The 18,620-nt window shown below is 34.1% G+C and overlaps 1 protein-coding gene across 3 annotated transcripts in view; it reads left to right on the top strand.

The window, feature by feature from the left end:
- Window positions 1–16,822, top strand: part of LOC145691950 (cilia- and flagella-associated protein 99-like) — an 83,163-nt gene extending 66,341 nt beyond the window's left edge. For all 3 annotated transcript variants that reach the window (XM_081767254.1, XM_081767266.1, XM_081767259.1), the window contains 5 exons: window positions 393–534; window positions 8,756–8,808; window positions 9,676–9,813; window positions 12,825–12,967; window positions 16,615–16,822. In XM_081767254.1, the coding sequence (XP_081623380.1) occupies window positions 393–534; window positions 8,756–8,808; window positions 9,676–9,813; window positions 12,825–12,967; window positions 16,615–16,750 (612 nt within the window). In that variant the 3' untranslated portion in view covers window positions 16,751–16,822. The remainder of the gene's footprint in view (window positions 1–392; window positions 535–8,755; window positions 8,809–9,675; window positions 9,814–12,824; window positions 12,968–16,614) is intronic.
- The last annotated feature ends 1,798 nt before the right edge of the window (window positions 16,823–18,620 follow it).

The raw sequence follows: 18,620 nt of genomic DNA, 5'->3' as shown, positions 1-18,620 counted from the left end.
AGTGTGATACTGAAGTACATAAAGCCTACAAGTTGTTTATTTGAGTAAAAATTTACAGTTATAATTTGCTGTAAACGAAGTAGAGTAGTGGCTTTTCTAAGGACAGAAATTTACTGTAACATGAATGCATGAATCCTTAATAAATATCTACTGAGAATGACGACAAGCAGTCATTGAAATGTTTCTTAATAAATCACTAAATAGGAGTGCTTAAATAAGTTGAAGGTTAGAATTTCGTTATTAAATATTCTTCCTGTCGGTTCATTAAATAAATATTAAATATTTTTTTTTTCTACAATGAAGATACAACTGTTCCTCACAAATAAAAACTTTTTAGTATGTTTAATTTAGTACTTTTCTTTCTTTCTTTTTTCTTTTCTTTTTTTAACTAGAGTGAGAAGCTGGAAAGATCTCTAAGAAGGTGGAAAGATCAACAAATGGCTTATTTGAAAAGAGCTGTAGACAGGAGTCAAAAATTACGAGCAAATTTGAAGAATATATTGGATGTTGTACAAAAGAAAAATCATCAAACGGGTAAGTAATTCAACAGAACTCAATTTAAGAGCTATGAGCTTCCCAGTTAATTGCATTTATATCTCTTTCATCATTGAGGGCTTAAATGTGCGAACAACAAAATAATTACAGAAGTTGGGGTGCATCTTTTCTTTCTTTCCTTTTTTTTTCACATACATCTATACTCAATCCCCTTACACGTAAATGTACAGGTCAGTACTGATAATTAATATTGATTAATTGATGTATTGATTTTATTCACCTTAATGTGTGTTATACTCGACGGTTTCATCATATATTAAAATACAACACAAAACAGTATTTGTACATACATAAAGTTATATACATAAATTCTAAGTTATGGTAAAAATGTACATTGGGTGAATCCTAATTGATGTAGTCACTCCTTTTGAATATTGATCAACACTGTAAAATAGGTGCTTTTGTTGCAAGTTTTTGACCGTGTGTTAAAACTGTTACTATTTGATTTGTTGCAAAGGTTTGTTCTCTCAAATAGAATTGTATGGTCGGATTTTGTGAGGAAAAAAATCATGGTAAGTGTAAATGTGTAGATATCCTGGTATCGTACAAGTGAAATTCCGAATCTATTTCAAAAGTACTGTGTGAGTGAGCACCTAGTATATGAAACTGTTTTCAAATTAAACAGATGTCAAAGGAAATACGTATGTACAGGCTGCAAACTGCTATTACTTTTCGCTAGAGAGGAATTTCCCTAAAATATTATTCTTATATTAACAGTGAATGAAAAATGAATAATATACAATTGTGAAATTAGTGATTGATAATATTTTGGTTGAATTTACGACATAAAAATATTCTTTGCATAACTTCTTAGATAGTTCTGTGTAATAGTGAATAATCTGTGAAGAATGTGAAAGAGTGTAATAGTGAATAGTCTGTGAAGAATGTGGAAGAGTGTAATAGTGAATAATCTGTGAAGAATGTGGAAGAGTTAAATAGTGAGTAATCTGTGGAGAACGTGGTATAGCAAATAGTCTGTGAAGAGTGTGACACTATTGTCAATAGTCTGTGATGAGCATGAGGATGGCTGGCTTTGGCATGGGTCAAAGAGTTCGTGGGAGCAAGAATGAAGTTGGAGTATGCAAGTGGGCTTGCTAGAAGTAATGTGAAGAATATTATTTAGTAGCATGGGGATAAAATTTAGTAAAGTACTTTTGAAGTTTGTGTGCATGTACCCGTGTCCGTAAATAAAGAGTACCTTAGTTTGGAAGTAGTTATTTTAATAGTAAAAGTAATAGCAGTATAGCTAGTAAAAGTTTCAGCAGTATAGCAGTGGCGACGAGGAAAAAGGATTTACAATATGGCAGGTTCCAAACTTTTTGAAGCATTTGAGGTGGAAGACCAGGAAATAAGTGATTATTTGGACAGGTTTGATCAATTCTGCATAGCCATGGAGTTACCGGCCGCAAAGAAAGTGCCTACATTGATCGCGTCTATCGGGGCAAAAACATACAAACTATTGAGAGACATTTGTGAACCGGAAAAGATACAAGATCTGACCTACGCAAAAATCAAAGACAAGTTAGTGTTACACTTCCGACCAAAACTCAACACAATTTCAGAACGGTACAAATTCAGATTTATTCAACAGTTACAAGGTCAATCCGTTACCGAATTTGTAGCCACGTTGAGACAGCAAGCAGCATTGTGTAAATTCGGCACATTTTTAGAAGAAGCATTACGGGATCAGTTTATATATGGCATCAACGACGATAATGTGCGTAAGAGATTGTTAGCAGAAGACAATATGACCTTCACAGTAGCTGTTCAAATGGCAGTGCAAGCGGAAACTATTGGTAACGACATGGCAATCATGAGAAAGAAAGAATTCGAAGAGGTTGGTCAGGTGAATGTGTTGAGTCATTTTCAAGGTAAGCCAAATAAGCAAAATCAAACACAGGTAAGGTACAGCAGTAACAGTGGAAATAGTAATAAAGCAGAACGGTACAAGGGTAAACTTTTGTGTGGTAAGTGCGGGAAACAACATAACAAATACTCCTGTCCTGCGAAATATGTGAAGTGTAATTTTTGTGGTGTACAAGGCCATTTTCAGAAAATGTGTTTTAAAAGACACGAAGTACAAGGGACTATTGACGCAGAAGAAGTAACAGAAAAAGTGAAAGAAATTAAAGTGACATCCCCAGAAACGTCAGTAATGCAGGAAGAAAACTTAGATAAGATCGTTGAATTATTGGCAATGGACGTACCAGACGGTAAACGCAAGGACTTATGTAACATACCGCTAAAATGTGACGGTAAGACAGTGTTTTTTGAACTAGATACCGGTGCCGCAGTGTCAGTAATCAGTAGAGATGCATGCAACGAACATTTCCCCAAGAAACAAGTGGTATCGGATACCATTAAATTATGCAATGCCGATGGTAGACCGTTAGACACTAAAGGTAAAATAATGGTGGAAGTGCAGTGGAAAAGTAGTAAGTGGCAGTTACCATTATATGTACTGGATGCTAAACTAAACCAACCAATTGTGGGACGTTCATGGATCAATATACTTTGGCCCTGTTGGAAAGAACAGTTTAGTAGTAATATTGCTTCGATAGGAACAGATGACGTAACTGTAGCTGACAACTTAGCAAGTAAAATCAAAGATGAGTTCAAAGAAGTGTTTGAGGGAGACTTAAACACACCAGTTAAAGGGTACAAAGTGGTATTACCAGTGAAAGAAGAAGCGGTACCAATTTTCAAGAAGGCATACGAAATACCGGTAAGTTTGAAACCACAAGTGAAAGATGAGTTAGATAAGTTGGTGCAACAAGGAATTTTGACGCAAGTGGATTATTCCGATTGGGCGACGCCACCGGTATTAGCGAGAAAAAAAGATGGAAGCATCAGATTATGCTGGGACTTTCGCGTGACGGTAAACAAAGTTCTGGAAAAAGTATCGTACCCACTACCACGCATTGAAGACTTAATAAACAAGTTGAAGGGTGCCAATTGTTTCGTATTGTGTGATTTAAAGCAGGCGTACCAACAATTGTTGATCCATGAAAATTCATTAAAATACATGACGCTGAACACACCTTGGGGTTTGTACCAACACAAAAGACTAGCATTTGGGTTGAGCTGTGCAGCACAAATTTTTCAAAAGTTTATGGAGTCAGTGTTGCAAGATTTACCGTGGGCTGCATGTTTCTTGGATGATGTGATAATATGGGGAAAAGATACGTATGATTGTTACGAAAAGACACGGATACTTCTACAAAAGTTCAAGGATCTGAATATCAGACTGCGGGGAGACAAGTGTGTTTTCTTCAAACAGGAAATAGAGTATTTGGGACATCATATTAGTCCAGAAGGAATTAAACCAATGGAAGATAAGGTGGAAGCGATCATGAAATGTCCCGAACCGACGAATGTAACGCAACTGAAGGCCTTCCTAGGTATGCTTTCATTTTACCATAGACAACTACCTGGCTTAGCGTCAAAAATTCCGTCGTTGTATGCGTTACTAAGAAAAGGAGCCATATGGTGTTGGGATGAACGACATGCACAAGAATTTACACAAGCGAAAGAACTCCTGAAGAAGGCGGAAATACTACACCCATTTGATGAGAAGGAAGAGGTGGTACTCGTTACGGATGCATCACAGGATGGAATCGGCGCTATGCTGTGTAACAAAGTGAATAACAAGTTGAAGACGGTAGCGTGTACGTCAGCAACATTGAGCAATGCAGAACGTAACTATGCCCAGTTCGAAAGAGAAGCATTAGCGATAATACACGGAGTAAAGAAATTTCATAAATATTTGTTCGGTAGACGTTTTACAATTATTACAGATTCTATGCCAGTCAAGATCATATTCGGAGAAAAGGCTATTCCAGACGCAGCTTCACCAAGACTCCAACGATGGATGCTGTTCTTGTCTTCGTACGACTTCAAAATCCTTTATAGTAAGCAAGTGGAAGTAGCAGATTTCCTATCCAGACTACCGATTAATGAGGCACCAGTGGATGTAAAAATAGACGAAAAAGAGTTCATAAGCCAAATAATGTTGGCACCATTAACGCTCCAAGAAGTCATGGAGGCATCGGAAGAAGACCGACTATTATGTCAGGTGAGAGAATGGATAATAAAAGGCTGGCCCAGGAAGTTGAAGGAAGAACATAATACTACAGAGTTGAGAACATTCTTTAACAACAAGCAAAGACTTTCAGTTGTGAACAAATGTGTGATTATGGAAGGCAAAATTGTACTCCCACATAAGCTAAGAAAGAAATATCTGGAACAGCTACACAGGAATCACCTAGGTGCTTGGAGAATGCTGGCTGTAGCTAAGGAAGCAGTTTGGTGGCCAGGTTTAGACCGTGATATCAAAAAAATGAGCGAAGTTTGTGAAACGTGTAATAGCATGCATAGGAATAACTCGAAAAATCAATATAGCAGTTGGAAAGCAGAAGCACAACCGATGGGAAGAGTGCATGTAGATCACTTTGATTGTGTGGGATCTAAATTTTTGCTGTTAGTGGACAGTTATTCAAAATGGATCCAAGTGTGGAATGTAAATTCAACGACAGCATCTGAAACTAAACAAAAGTTAGACGAGTTTTTTCAAATTTTCGGGTATCCAAAGACTTTAGTATCAGATAACGGACCTCCTTTCACATCATTTGAGTTCACGACATACCTAAAGGAAAGAGATATCAAGGCAGTGCTAACCCCACCATACAACCCAGAAAGCAATGGAATCGCTGAAAAAGCCGTGCAGACAGTAAAGCAGCTTTTAAGAAAACAGTTTTTAGACAATAAATATACATGGAACCGTAGATTAGGAGAGCATAAGCTGAAAGAAATATTATACATGCTTCGTTTCACACCGAGTAAGGCAACAGGGAAACCACCAGCGGAATTGATGTTAAATTTTCAACCACGCACAATGTTTAATGTTGTACAGAAGGGAGTGTTTGAACGCGGCAAGGAAGACAGGAAAGAAGTGGAGCAACAAGCAAAGAATGAAGTGGTCTGGGTGAAGAACTATCGCGATCGTTTTCCTAAGTTTATCAAAGGCGAACTGGTCAGGCAGATGAGCCCAGTCGTATTTTTGGTAAGCATACAAGGAAAAATACGGAAGTGCCATCGACATCAAATAATTTTTCCGCAAGCAAAGGAAGACCGAGAAGATAACATGCCAAGAAAATGTCAGGAGGATATATGGTTTCTTTGCCGAAAGAACCCGCTCGCAGACGCAGCAGTGGAAGATGTATAACTGCCTAGAAGTCCAAACATAAATTCAGAAAGTGACAGAACATCAGTCAGAGAGCAAGATCAACACCTACCAAGACAACACCCAGAAGATGGCAGAACACCAGTACGAGACCCAGATAGGCAGCTACCAACAAGATATCCAGGAGGTGTCAGAACATCAGCAGAGCAGCAAGATTGGCAGCTACCAAGAAAATCCGGAAGGATCAGGAGACCACCTAATAGATTGTCATTGTAAAAAAAAAAAAAAAAAAAAAAAAAAAAAAAAAAAACGGGGGAAGAGTGTAATAGTGAATAATCTGTGAAGAATATGAAAGAGTGTAATAGTGAATAGTCTGTGAAGAATGTGGAAGAGTGTAATAGTGAATAATCTGTGAAGAATGTGGAAGAGTTAAATAGTGAGTAATCTGTGGAGAACGTGGTATAGCAAATAGTCTGTGAAGAGTGTGACACTATTGTCAATAGTCTGTGATGAGCATGAGGATGGCTGGCTTTGGCATGGGTCAAAGAGTTCGTGGGAGCAAGAATGAAGTTGGAGTATGCAAGTGGGCTTGCTAGAAGTAATGTGAAGAATATTATTTAGTAGCATGGGGATAAAATTTAGTAAAGTACTTTTGAAGTTTGTGTGCATGTACCCGTGTCCGTAAATAAAGAGTACCTTAGTTTGGAAGTAGTTATTTTAATAGTAAAAGTAATAGCAGTATAGCTAGTAAAAGTTTCAGCAGTATAGCATTCTGCTATATGTTTATCTCATGACAGATTTTCAGATATCCAAACTCCTAAAAATTCAGCATCCTTATTAAATTGTATTCGTTTACCATTAATATGAAAAGAATTATAGTATAATTCGGTATTAGTTTGCTGACTAAAAAATATTCTACTTGTTTTGTTTTAGTTTATACGAAACTTATTGTTCGCTGTTCATGTTTCCATTATTTGACAAACTTCTGCTCAATTTGATAAAATTCGGTATTGTTCGTTTGGGAAATTTAAAACTATTTTTGAATCGTGGGACTTATCACAGTGGGAAGTCATTAATGTAAAGAATGAAGAGAGTTGGCCCTAATGTTGAAAGAACTGAGGTTCCATGGGTGATAAGTTGTTAGTCCGATTTTTTTGTAGTTATTTCTACAAATTGCGTCCTATTTTTTAAGTACGATTGAAACTAGTCAGACGCCAATCCTTTTAAACCGTAACGATTTAACTTAGTCAATAAGATGCTATGGTTTACAAGATCAAAAGCTTGAAACTAATCTAGGAAAAGACCAAAAGCTATTTCTTTCTTTTCTGTCGCAATGTAAATAGCCTATAAAAATTTACTATAGGATTATTAATTGACTTCTCTTCTAGAAATTCATATTGATTTTCTGAGAGTATATGATTTTAGTGTACGTACATTTCTTTGTTTTTACAATCACCTTAGACTGGATTTAGCTATGATTCAAACGTTGTAATTTTATGTAAATTTTAGTCAATCAGTATTGACGTTAAAACGAAATTAAAGTTGGCTTCAAGATAATATACTATTAACATTAATAGGTTTAGAGGTTTTTGTGTAACGGTCCCAATTATACAAGTATGTATAAAATCGACAATACTTTTGAAGTATCACAATACATATAAAACACAATAATGCTCAGAGAATGAAAGTGTGTGAGTGGTCAGGGATCAAATTTAGGTTTGCAACTAAAATCGTTCTGGTGTGTTAATCACTACTATACCCAATCCTTCTACAAACTAGCTGCACATCATCGCTATTGAGCTCGATTTAAGTCAACTTAGATAGCTTGAGTTGTACTGTATCTGAGTGTTGTGCATAGACAACCTAGTAGTTACTGAGAACAGTCTTTTCTTCGGTGTTGGAGTCCCTGCTTCAATTTCTAGTGGATATACACCGGGTTTGGTTCCCAGGAGCTGCTGTCTATCTAGGCCTCATATAACCTCACTGTTGAAAAGGCACATTTAGCTTCAACACAAACATATATGTATAACATAATATTTTAACAAGTATTACAATTGAAGGGTTCGACGAGATACTGGGCTTACTCCTACTCTGGTCAAAATTAAAATTTTGATAGAATAGCATATCAATTCAATACCGACTTCTGCCCGAACCACTTGTTGGTGTAGCTTGTCTATGGGATGCGTGATATTCCAAAGTATGAAGACGAATGGTGTTTTTTACACTGTGTTATTCATTCTTATTTTCCCTTTCTCTAAACAAGTAAAAATTTAACTTGCCTAAATAAACCCCTTTATTCATTACATACTACAACTTATGAAACGATAGCTTTAGTATCTTATTTTTTATTACAAATAAGATAACATGAAGAAAATTAAAAATGAACGTGAAAACAAATTATAAATAGTAAATTGTAAAATAATCGTTAATAAAACAATAACATTTCATTATTGATAAACTGAAGCGCTCCAAATTAAATTCTGTCATTGACTAGATGATACAGGTTTTTACCTAATTCATGTAAGAGCTCTTTCTTTTATTTGGAAGAAAGAAGTAGTCCTTGAAATAACCTTGCAGAATGAGTTTGAATATGCATTCTGCAAGGTTACTTATTATCGACAATAAAATGATTTCGTTTAATTAAAAACAGGGAAAAACAATATTTGGTACAAGGAGTCTAAATGTGTATTATTCTTCATTTTTCATTGTCTTCTAGAATCTGTTTTACAGTCAGCGACAAAAGTTCTTTCCGTTTGATGAAAATAGTTTTGTAAATAACTTCACAATGGAGGACAATTTGAGTACAGCTTTCAGTAAACTAAAAAAGAATGTAATTTTCTTTACATTCCAGCCGTATCATCGTTCTACGTGTTAGCCATACCACCGTCATTCCCAAAATAAATTTTATCAAACGGAAAGAACTTTTATCGCTGACTCTACGTATATTTTATAAGTTAGTACTATTTATTGTTATTATTATTATTAATAATAATTATGCTTTTTTTTTTTTTAAACTAGCTAAAGAAGTACAAGAAGAAAGTCTTGAACTGATGAACAGATATCTTCAAGAGGTAATTTATTAGTTTGCCTTTTTTTTTTTTTTTTGCATTAACTCTTTTCCTTTACTATGTATAGTCCAGTTTTACTGATATTCACACTGATATATAGAAACTACACTGATATAAAAATTTCACGATTTTACAGTAAAGAAGAACTGTATATAGTTCTAAGAACTTTTACAAAATATTCTAATATGATGCCTAATAATTTTCACACACAAACGATTAATCAATATGTGTTTATTTGTGATTTAAAAATGCCTTTCACTTTGTGCTCATTAATAGTGAAAAAATAGGGTTATATAGAAAGGATGAATTCATGTACAAATGAACTTTACATTATTATTATTACCTTTAATGTTATATGCTTGTCTTTATCATGAACAATACATTTCAAAATTTCTGAAATATGATTAATAATTAGTCTTTCTAAGTGAGAATTTTGTAGCAGTTTATTACACTTCATGTTCGTTTATGAATAGAAAGAAAAAGGTTTTCTTATAAGACATTTAAAGGTGTTAGATAGAGTTTAAATTAATATTTACGCTGTTAGGATTTTGTTACGTCAGTGGTTTACAGTATTTAAGAGAATATTTTCCTTCAGTAGATGAATTCAGAAAGAGTTCGAAAATTTGTGGTTCACCAAAATGAAAACAGGATTTCTATGTTTTATTATGTTTCTGTGTTTTCTGTAATGTAATGTAGAGGTTAAATATAATGTCTATATGTATATGTATATGTATATGTATATGTATATGTATATGTATATGTATATGTATATGTATATGTATATGTATATCTATATCTATATCTATATCTATATCTATATCTATATCTATATCTATATCTATCTATCTATGTTTGTTTGTTTGTTTCCAGAAACAAGAGGAACTTGCTCGAAGAGTTGAAATGATTAAAGAAATTAAGATTCTGGAAAGCATATCTGCTGAAAAGGAAGCATTTGATGACACGCAGAGTTCTGGTATAGGACTGCTTTGTGAAATGTCATTAGCTGAGGTACTAATATTATTTTCTTCTGCAAACAAAACAATAACGTTTAGTCATGCTTACTTCCGCCACTAGCAAAGAAACTAATATAGTCAAAATAAAATGGAAATTACAAAGGATTAACAGTTTATGGAAAAAGGTGGTTGATATTATAATTTTTATGATTCACGTCTAATGTGTATTTAAACTGATGACAACGCCCTGTGCTTGCCTGCAAGGAACAATTTTAACTCAAGTAATAATTACCACTATCAAAGATAGGTAATATGGGTACGCTTATTTTAATTCTTTCACAAAAGTTTTCAAATTATCACATTTCCAAACATGATATTGTAATTAAATGGAAGTAATGATGTTCTCATTTGGACTCTATAGTTATTATTGGAAAAGGCTAGTAAACCTCGAACACCGCTCCACACTTACCTAATTCAGATTAATAAGATTTCTACAATTTTAACTTCAGATACGTAAATAGCTCTAGTATAATGTTCGGAAAATCTTACAACCGAAAAAAAGGCACTCATTGGAAAAAGATCCTAAGCTTACCTATATATCTAATACATAATGTCCATATATCTAATAATTAGAGACCGGATGTTAGGCAAAATGCCTATTCTTTAATATTAAAGATATGATTAAAAATAACGTTTTAAAGTTTATATGGGGGGTTATAGTTTCGATTTAAGCCAATTTTATTTTGCCTATTTTGCCTATTTCGACCTTTACTGCCTAAATAATTGCTTTAGTGCCTAATGTTGCCTATTCTATGCGTTTTCTTCAAATTAAGCCTTCATTGGGAAAAATGTAATTTATATAACATAAATAATACACACATATATGTGTATATTAGGTGTTTATAAACACAAGCACGTGATACGTTGCAATATATATACAGAGTGAACTTTAAAGATATGTTCATACTTCGGGAAGTGATTAGTGATATCAAAAGAACACAAAAAAGTCCTCGTGTATTGTGTCTAATTCCGTGTCATGTACGAGTGACAGAGTGCCAACTTGGAATCGAAAATCAAATCCTGACAATTGGAACGAAACCGAAAGATGTGCGCATGCTTCGAGAGGTGATTCGTGACATGAAAAGAAGACAAAAAGTCCTCTTGAATGTCAGGAATCACCTCCCGAAGTATGTGCACGCCTTTATGTCTCGTTCCAATTGTCAGGATTTGATTTTGGATTCCAAGTTCGCCCCCTGTCACTCCTACACGATGCGGAATTCGACAACATACAAAAGGACTTTTTGTCTTCTTTTGATATCATCAATCACCTCCTGACGTATGTGCACATCTTTCAGGTTCTCCCAGTATATATGGAATGCATAACAAGCTTCGTTTTTATATGTACAATAAAAGAAGATATTAACAAAGAAGTATGTTTCTATATTCTTTGAACATTATCTATGACTTGAATTTATTTTTTAATTATATTGAGTATTCATTTTCATTATTCCGAGTAACATTTTAGTGCCTATTTTACTGCCTATTTCTTAAATTTTTAGTGCCTATTTGCCTGCCTATTTTCCAGGTTTTTAGTGCCTAAACATCCGGTCTCTACTAATAATAGTTTTATATAGAGAGATAAATAACTAATCCTCTTAATGCTTCTGAGTAAACAAACAATGTACCGGTATATCAACATCTATATTTTGGGTTGTTTAATAAAAGTCTCAATTTTATTCGGTTCATAATTCATTCGGGGTCCATAATTTCAACTATGTATTGATGCAACTTGCCTTATTTCAATCATTGCCACTGTGTTGCTAATACTAATGTAGATTTTTTTTTTGTATAATATGAAGAAGTTTTTAAGCCTGTATTTCATCCCGATGGGGAATACTTATTTAATGTACCGAAATATAGATGTTAAAAAGACATTGTTCAAACAGAAACATAACGGGGGATTTCATTCGGTCATAACATCTACAAAAAATATTCAATTTTAATGCAGTTTGTTGCAAATGACGTAGGAAGGATGAAAATGTTATGCACCATTCGTTGTGGTAGTGTTCAATGTATGTAAGCAATGTGGTAACTGGAAAACCGTGAAAATACTTCAAAGGATTGAAGTCCTGAACTAAGCTACTCTACGTCCCAGAAAGCTGCCAAGGCAGCACGATTACGACCTTACAAAGTAACTGCTGTTCAGGAATTACTTTACCCAGATCGGAATAAGCAAGTTTACCTATTGTCAGTGGTTCCTTCAATTCATTACGCAGACATTTTGCAAATTATATGGTTTACAGCTGTACACATATGCAGAAACGAAAGTCGATAAGCGCTAAGGCCGGTCTCTCTCGTAGGGATTTTCGGGAATAGCTTATCAGTAATTTTACTGCAGTTTGAGACACTGTTTGGAGGGTCTCACAACAGTGGTGCTAGCCACTATTTATTTTCTTTATCATCGGACAAACATTTTTCAACTTGGAAAATTATCTTACATTCTGTGCAAGGACAATGAATGAATTATAAATTATAATTTCTGAAAGTAAATGGGTAGGCCGGGCCTCTTACCGCCCTTCGCCATGGTTTTGGAGCTGGTAAAAGGAACTTACTCCCTTTTAGTACCCTATCCTTGACCAATTTCAACTGCAAGTAATGCTGATTATTGGAAAGCAATAAAGAAAATGAATACTATTGAATTAAATTCGAATAAGAGACTTTTAGAAGAGTTATCATAGAACAGCTTGACATTCACTCAGATTCAGTTAAGTCGAATGATAGAAGCTCGTTTATGCTCCCTTTAATAATTTAAGATAACAATTTTGATATTTTTTTGGACACTTTAAAACAAAACGAAAACACTGATAAGTTCAGCACATCGATCTAAGGTAGCAAATCGAAAGACTGAAACAAAAATACTTCACTAGTGCGTTCATAGAATTAGAAGACCCAGAATTAGGATAATTCGTTGACGCAAAAAGTCGAAAATCTTCGACTTTTCATAGTCCAGATTTAGAATCGTCCATTGATTTATGTATGGTTTTAATGATGATGTATATTTTGCAGCTGAAGGAGAGAGTTTTCATCCTGCGCATGGAACTGCAAAATGAATTAGAAGAAAGACAAGAACAATTAAGACAAGAGCGACAGAGACAAGAAGAAATGCTTGCTACTACAATGGAAGTTATTAACTACCATCGACAGCTCAGGTAAATGATTTTTTTTTCTTTCTGTATAAAGCTTAGTATCTTCTTTAGGGTTTAAATAGACCATATAAGTAAAAATTTTAAACAAGTAATAGTGTAACAGTGTATACTACGTGAATGAGTTTTAGTTTTTGGTAATTCAATCTCCTTAATTGACTAAATTTTACTAAGCCTAGGCTTAAAGGAGGCATTTTACCTCAAATTAAGTGAAATATACTTTAACTTAAATGAATATCTAAAAATAGAAAATATTTAAATCTTCCAGAAGTAATTTAGTTTCATTTTAGCATTGTATTCCACGATCAGATTAGTATTTTGCATCCTGAACTTTATACTAACCCACTAATCTCAACAGCAATGCAGGTAGTCTGTCAAGCAAGGATGATATCCATAATTACTCTCATAGAAATACATTGGTAACCGATTGTTGACTATCCATATCTTAGGATCAACTGGATAATCACCCTCATCAGTGAACTCGATTCCTAGCTTGACCCTCTATAATCTGGCCAAAATTGACTGTAAGAACCCATCAGGTAATTCTTGAGATTTTGTCTCTCGGATGAACACATGGAAACTATATAAAGGAATTTTCGGTAAACCAAACTTCTTAAAAGAAATTATATCTACACTTCAGATAGAAATTATTTTCTCGTATGTATACAATCCTTAAAGAAAGAAGTATTCACTTATTAGAAAATAGTATATGAAATTCTTTGCCCATTTCCAGAAGCTCTTTTTCTAACAAACATATTGAAGCACTTATAAACACTAGAGGTAATCAAAAAACTGGAAACGGCCATTTTATTCCACAGCTAACTAGGGTACAGTACGAGATAAGAGTTGAGGTTGTCTCGTCTGGAAAATGTGTCATGATGTCTTGTCTTTGAAAGTGTATTGCCTTTAATTGGAACAGTTCCGTCCCGTCACGACAGAATACCGCTCATGCCAATGGTAACCCTATATTGCATGAATTATTTTATTTAGGTTCATGTCAGAAAAGGACTGAAGTAAGAACAAATGTCTTACCTCAATCCGTTTGTGTATGACAGGGTTGTAACTTGGAGATCACATCATGCAATAATACGTCATTTTTTATGTACAATGCATATTCTATTTTAATGTACATTTTTTTGAGAATATTTCACAAATACAATATCATATTTTAGAGATTATAAGTGTTACATTTCTGGAAGTATTCTAAATTATGTTTCATACTTTTCCCTTTACATTTATGTTTTGAATTGTCTCAAACTTTAATTTTTTTTTTAAAAAAAAAAGCATCCAGTAATAATGAGACTACAGTATAACTTCGTATTGTTTCGTATTCACATAAATTATAATGTAAAAGAAACACAAGCTCATATATCTTTTGGATTTATAGCAGGCCAGCAAGAGAAGTTCACTGACAGCTCGCAGTGACGTCTATAGTGGCAATTTAATTAATGGTGTCTGAGGTTGGTAACACTAGTACCAATGTAGGGACTTCATTTAGTCCTCCACATGTAGTAAGAAACGTCAGAGACCATCTCTTGCTGGCCCTGCTATAGTTTTCCTTTCGCAATATCATTGTTCCTTAAATGAAACTCTTGAAAGCAGTTTTTCGTTGTAGTGAAGCACAACAGCACTTTGTACGTTTCGCACTTCACTTTTGGCGCACCTTTGCAATTTCCTTCCACTTCCCTCTTGCATCTACAAACTCAGGCCAATGGTGTACACAGTTCTTTCTGACTGCAGATATAGGGAGACGGTCGTTGAATCTTTCTTTCTGTTTACCTCAATTAGACTGTCAATGCTGCGACTTGAGCACCCTCGCTTCCTTTCCTGAGATTTCTGTACTATACACAATCTTCTGCGACCTGCGCTTTGAATACAAGCAGCTAAGTTGATCTTTACGATGGATACCCAGTTGTTGGCAATGTCTTCTATAAAGCAGCCATCCATTGATGCAGCAAAATTCCAATGTATAGAAAAGAGTTCTGCGATATCACTTTCTTGATCGAATATATATTCTGTATAATGGGACAAGGGAGTTCAGAACATCTACATCTCCCATGTGCGTATTATACTCAAGTATAACCGTAGGACCCAGTACGTCTACATGTGATTTTATTTTTCTGTTATACTTTGTAATATTCACACATGGTTCGGCACTGGAGCAATATTACAGATATTTTATCGTGCCACTTCACAGCACGCAGATCAACGTTATCGGGTGTTGAATGCTTCTCTTCCAACGACCCTCTTCCTCTTCTTTTGAGTTCAGCGTCTGTCGAAAAAGTGCAGCCCAGTATTCGATTCGCATGATCAGTTCCAACTCATTGAATTTCTCTTTTAGACAAATGCAACTTCTACTAAGGAGAGACTGCAGAATCGATTATCAAAATACATCTTGAAATTCTGATTGTCGAGAATAATCTGAGCTAGAGAGAAGGTAATATAACCACATCCACTACTATCTTTCAGATAATCAGGAATCTCAATTTTTACTCGTAAAAAACTCCAAATTATAAACGTACCCTGAGAATCACAAAGAAGGAACACCTTACATCCCCATGTTACTCTTTTTCTAGCACCATAAAAACAAAGAAGAATCAATCTGAAAGAGTAAAATATACACTACACAATAAAATGCTACATATACGTTACAACAGAATCACTTATTCATATACGTTACCATTCATCACTAATTTTTGGTCTATAGAGTAAAAAATATGGCTAGTGAAGTATGGTAAAAGAAATTATGAAAATATACGTTCTAGACAGGATTTGATAAGTAAGAGGTGGCCAATCCTCCTTTTTTTGAATGCAGAAGGAAATTCAACGCAGTTCGAACCAAAAGTATCATTAAACATTTTTTTCGTCCTTATTCGATTTTTGTTTAAAAATCAATCACAAGGAGATCTAAAATATATTGTACAAGATCGATAAAATTCATCCAATCTAAACTGAAATTAGTATGGTGATAGAACTCCACAAGATTAGTACACATATTATATATTATTGTGTGCAGTCTTTTTGGTTCCGAAATTATTTGCCATCGAAATTCGGTTTGGTTTTAACAACTCTGTTGAGTGAAGTGAGTGTAGTGTGTACTTATAATAATGCGTTAAAATTAATGGACACAGGTTTTTGCGCTGTAGAGTAACTTATTAGTTAAGGATTTAAGTTTGGAGAGGGCATGAGATTTGCGTAAATAATGTTATATTTTCTTGCCAACTTTTACATTTCCCTAGTTGTTATATTTTTATTAGCTGCATACTATTACTTTTATTACTCTTTACAGCACATTAGCATCTTAGTTGTCTCTAACCGGAAGAAAGCTCTGTTATATTTTTAATAATATCTTGGATTTTCGATACTTCAATATTTCTTCCATTCCAATACTGACACTTTTTTGATTATTATATGTATCCCAAACTTTGCAAATAACTACATATTACTAGGAGAATCATGTGATAGATTCTAAGAAACATTAGAGATATGGCATTACGAAATCTACAAAATATGTATGGAATGGTCCAATAATAGTTTCCCTGAAAGATTCTGCTATTTTGTTTCATTTTACATTAATCATATAGAAAACAAAAAGTTTTGATAACCTTAATGAGGTATTTTGTTTTTAATGAATGTATTTTTGTATTATTTAGGAAAGAAGAGCGGGAAAAGAGCAAAAAAATACCAAAGGATAATATTGTTGTTTGTTCTCCTGAAATTGAAAAGTTAAAACGAAAATTAGAAGAAATGAGAGAGAAGAGAAAATCAATATCAAAGGATACATCGTAAACGTTTGAGTATATTGTAACTTTGTATAACTCTTGTAACATTACGAATAATCAAATATACACCCTTAACAAACTACAATTATACAATTTTTATATTTTTTAATGCAGAATATCCAATTTAAATTATAAAGTTTGAAACAGGAAACTGTGATATTACAATTACTATATAGAAAGTCGTCTGTCAAGTTAGTTTCCGTCAAATAAATTCTATAGGGTGTCCCGTAAGGCTGGAAACATAGGGAAATCATGATTTTTTAAAAAAATGTATTATACTTTTTGTTTTGTTGTAGATAGCTATGAGTGTAGGCAAGGTGGAAAGTACCCAAGTCACGAGTGAACAACGACTGCGAGACTACGAAAGGTGGCTGCTGAATCCAACAGAGTGCATCCCCAACGCTCACCCGTCATATTTTCAACAATTAATGGATTTTTTTAAGGAAGCTGGGGAGGCTATCCCTGAAATCCCACATGGCTGTCTTCAGACGATGAAACATCTCTCGCCATTCTGGATGATTAGACTCCGCTAATGTGTGCAACAGAGAGGCCAACATATTTAACACATTATGCAGAGATTACATTTCCCTATGTTTCCAGGCTTATGTTAAATAATTAGAAAATTCTAAGTTATGTAACCAATAGAGTTTTCTTAAGCTACGAGGGTGAGACGTAATTTAATAGTAGGCCTATTTTTTGGTATTGAAATTTATGCGGCTTCCCAACATGTTATATGCACATTAGAGTTTATACTAGTTCCTGCTAATATAATCGACTTAATCAGATGAAAATATCGTATGACGAACTTCTTAATAAAATCTAATAGAATAAATCAGTTATTTATAGAGTTTTCCAAAGGTCCTTCCCACAATTACAACTATATATCCATGGCGTTCCTTATAAGAGGAAACAAGCCAGAGTACTTATTGATGTAAAAGGTATTAAATGTAAAGTAACATCATCAAATTAATTATGCATTAAAAGTAAACAGTTAATTAGGTATCTTAGTAATCTAGACATATAGATTAATAAAATATGACATAGGATCCAAAGAGAAAAATGAACATTTCATATTGCTTATAAGTTTTTTTTTTTTTTTTTAAGTCAATCATTCATCCGTTTCCACTTTTTCTTTTCTGAGCTACACACTGATAACCTAATTGGAGAATCTCCATAAGAGTGTCGTTCTCCACTTACTCATGCTTCATTTGCACAGCTGTGGATGGTTTGGATAATCGTTTGTTCTATCTAAAATACCATCCTCCACCCTGTTGATCATCCTGTCTTTTGTATTTTCATAGAAATTCTACGCCATAAAAACAGGAAAACAATCAGATAATACAGAACACAAATAAGTAGACTACTGAAATTTTTAAATAACCTTTAAATAAACAAAAAATGTGTTGATATAAGGACCTGCATAATTTATACCATTTACCAAACATGGTTAGTGTCATCAAGTCTAGGAGGCTCACGTGGGCAGGTCATGTAGCTAGAATAGAAGAAAGTGGAAACGTTTTTAAAGTGTTAACTGGAAGACCAATCGGAAAAGGACCATTAGGAAGATCTAAGCGCAGATGAGAGAACAATATTGAGATGGATCTCGCAGAAACAGGAATGCAAAGTAGAAACTGGATCCAGTTGGCTAAGGATAGAAGTCAGTGGAGAGCAGTAAGTACGCCAGAAATTTTTACTTGGGGGGGTGTTCAAAATAAAAGGGGGGGTGTGCTCTCAGAATAGTGATATAATTTTTAAACAAACTCAAACAAGAAAACAGTATATTTTGTTACGCAACTATTGCAATACTACTACTACTACTACTACTACTACTACTACTACTACTACTAAAAATAATAATAATAATAATAATAATAATA

Source organism: Thermobia domestica, chromosome 1 (assembly GCF_964235325.1).
Source record: "Thermobia domestica chromosome 1, izTheDome1.hap1.1, whole genome shotgun sequence".
NCBI classification, from domain to species: Eukaryota; Metazoa; Arthropoda; class Insecta; order Zygentoma; family Lepismatidae; genus Thermobia; species Thermobia domestica.
This window is presented reverse-complemented; position numbering and strand designations above follow the sequence as displayed.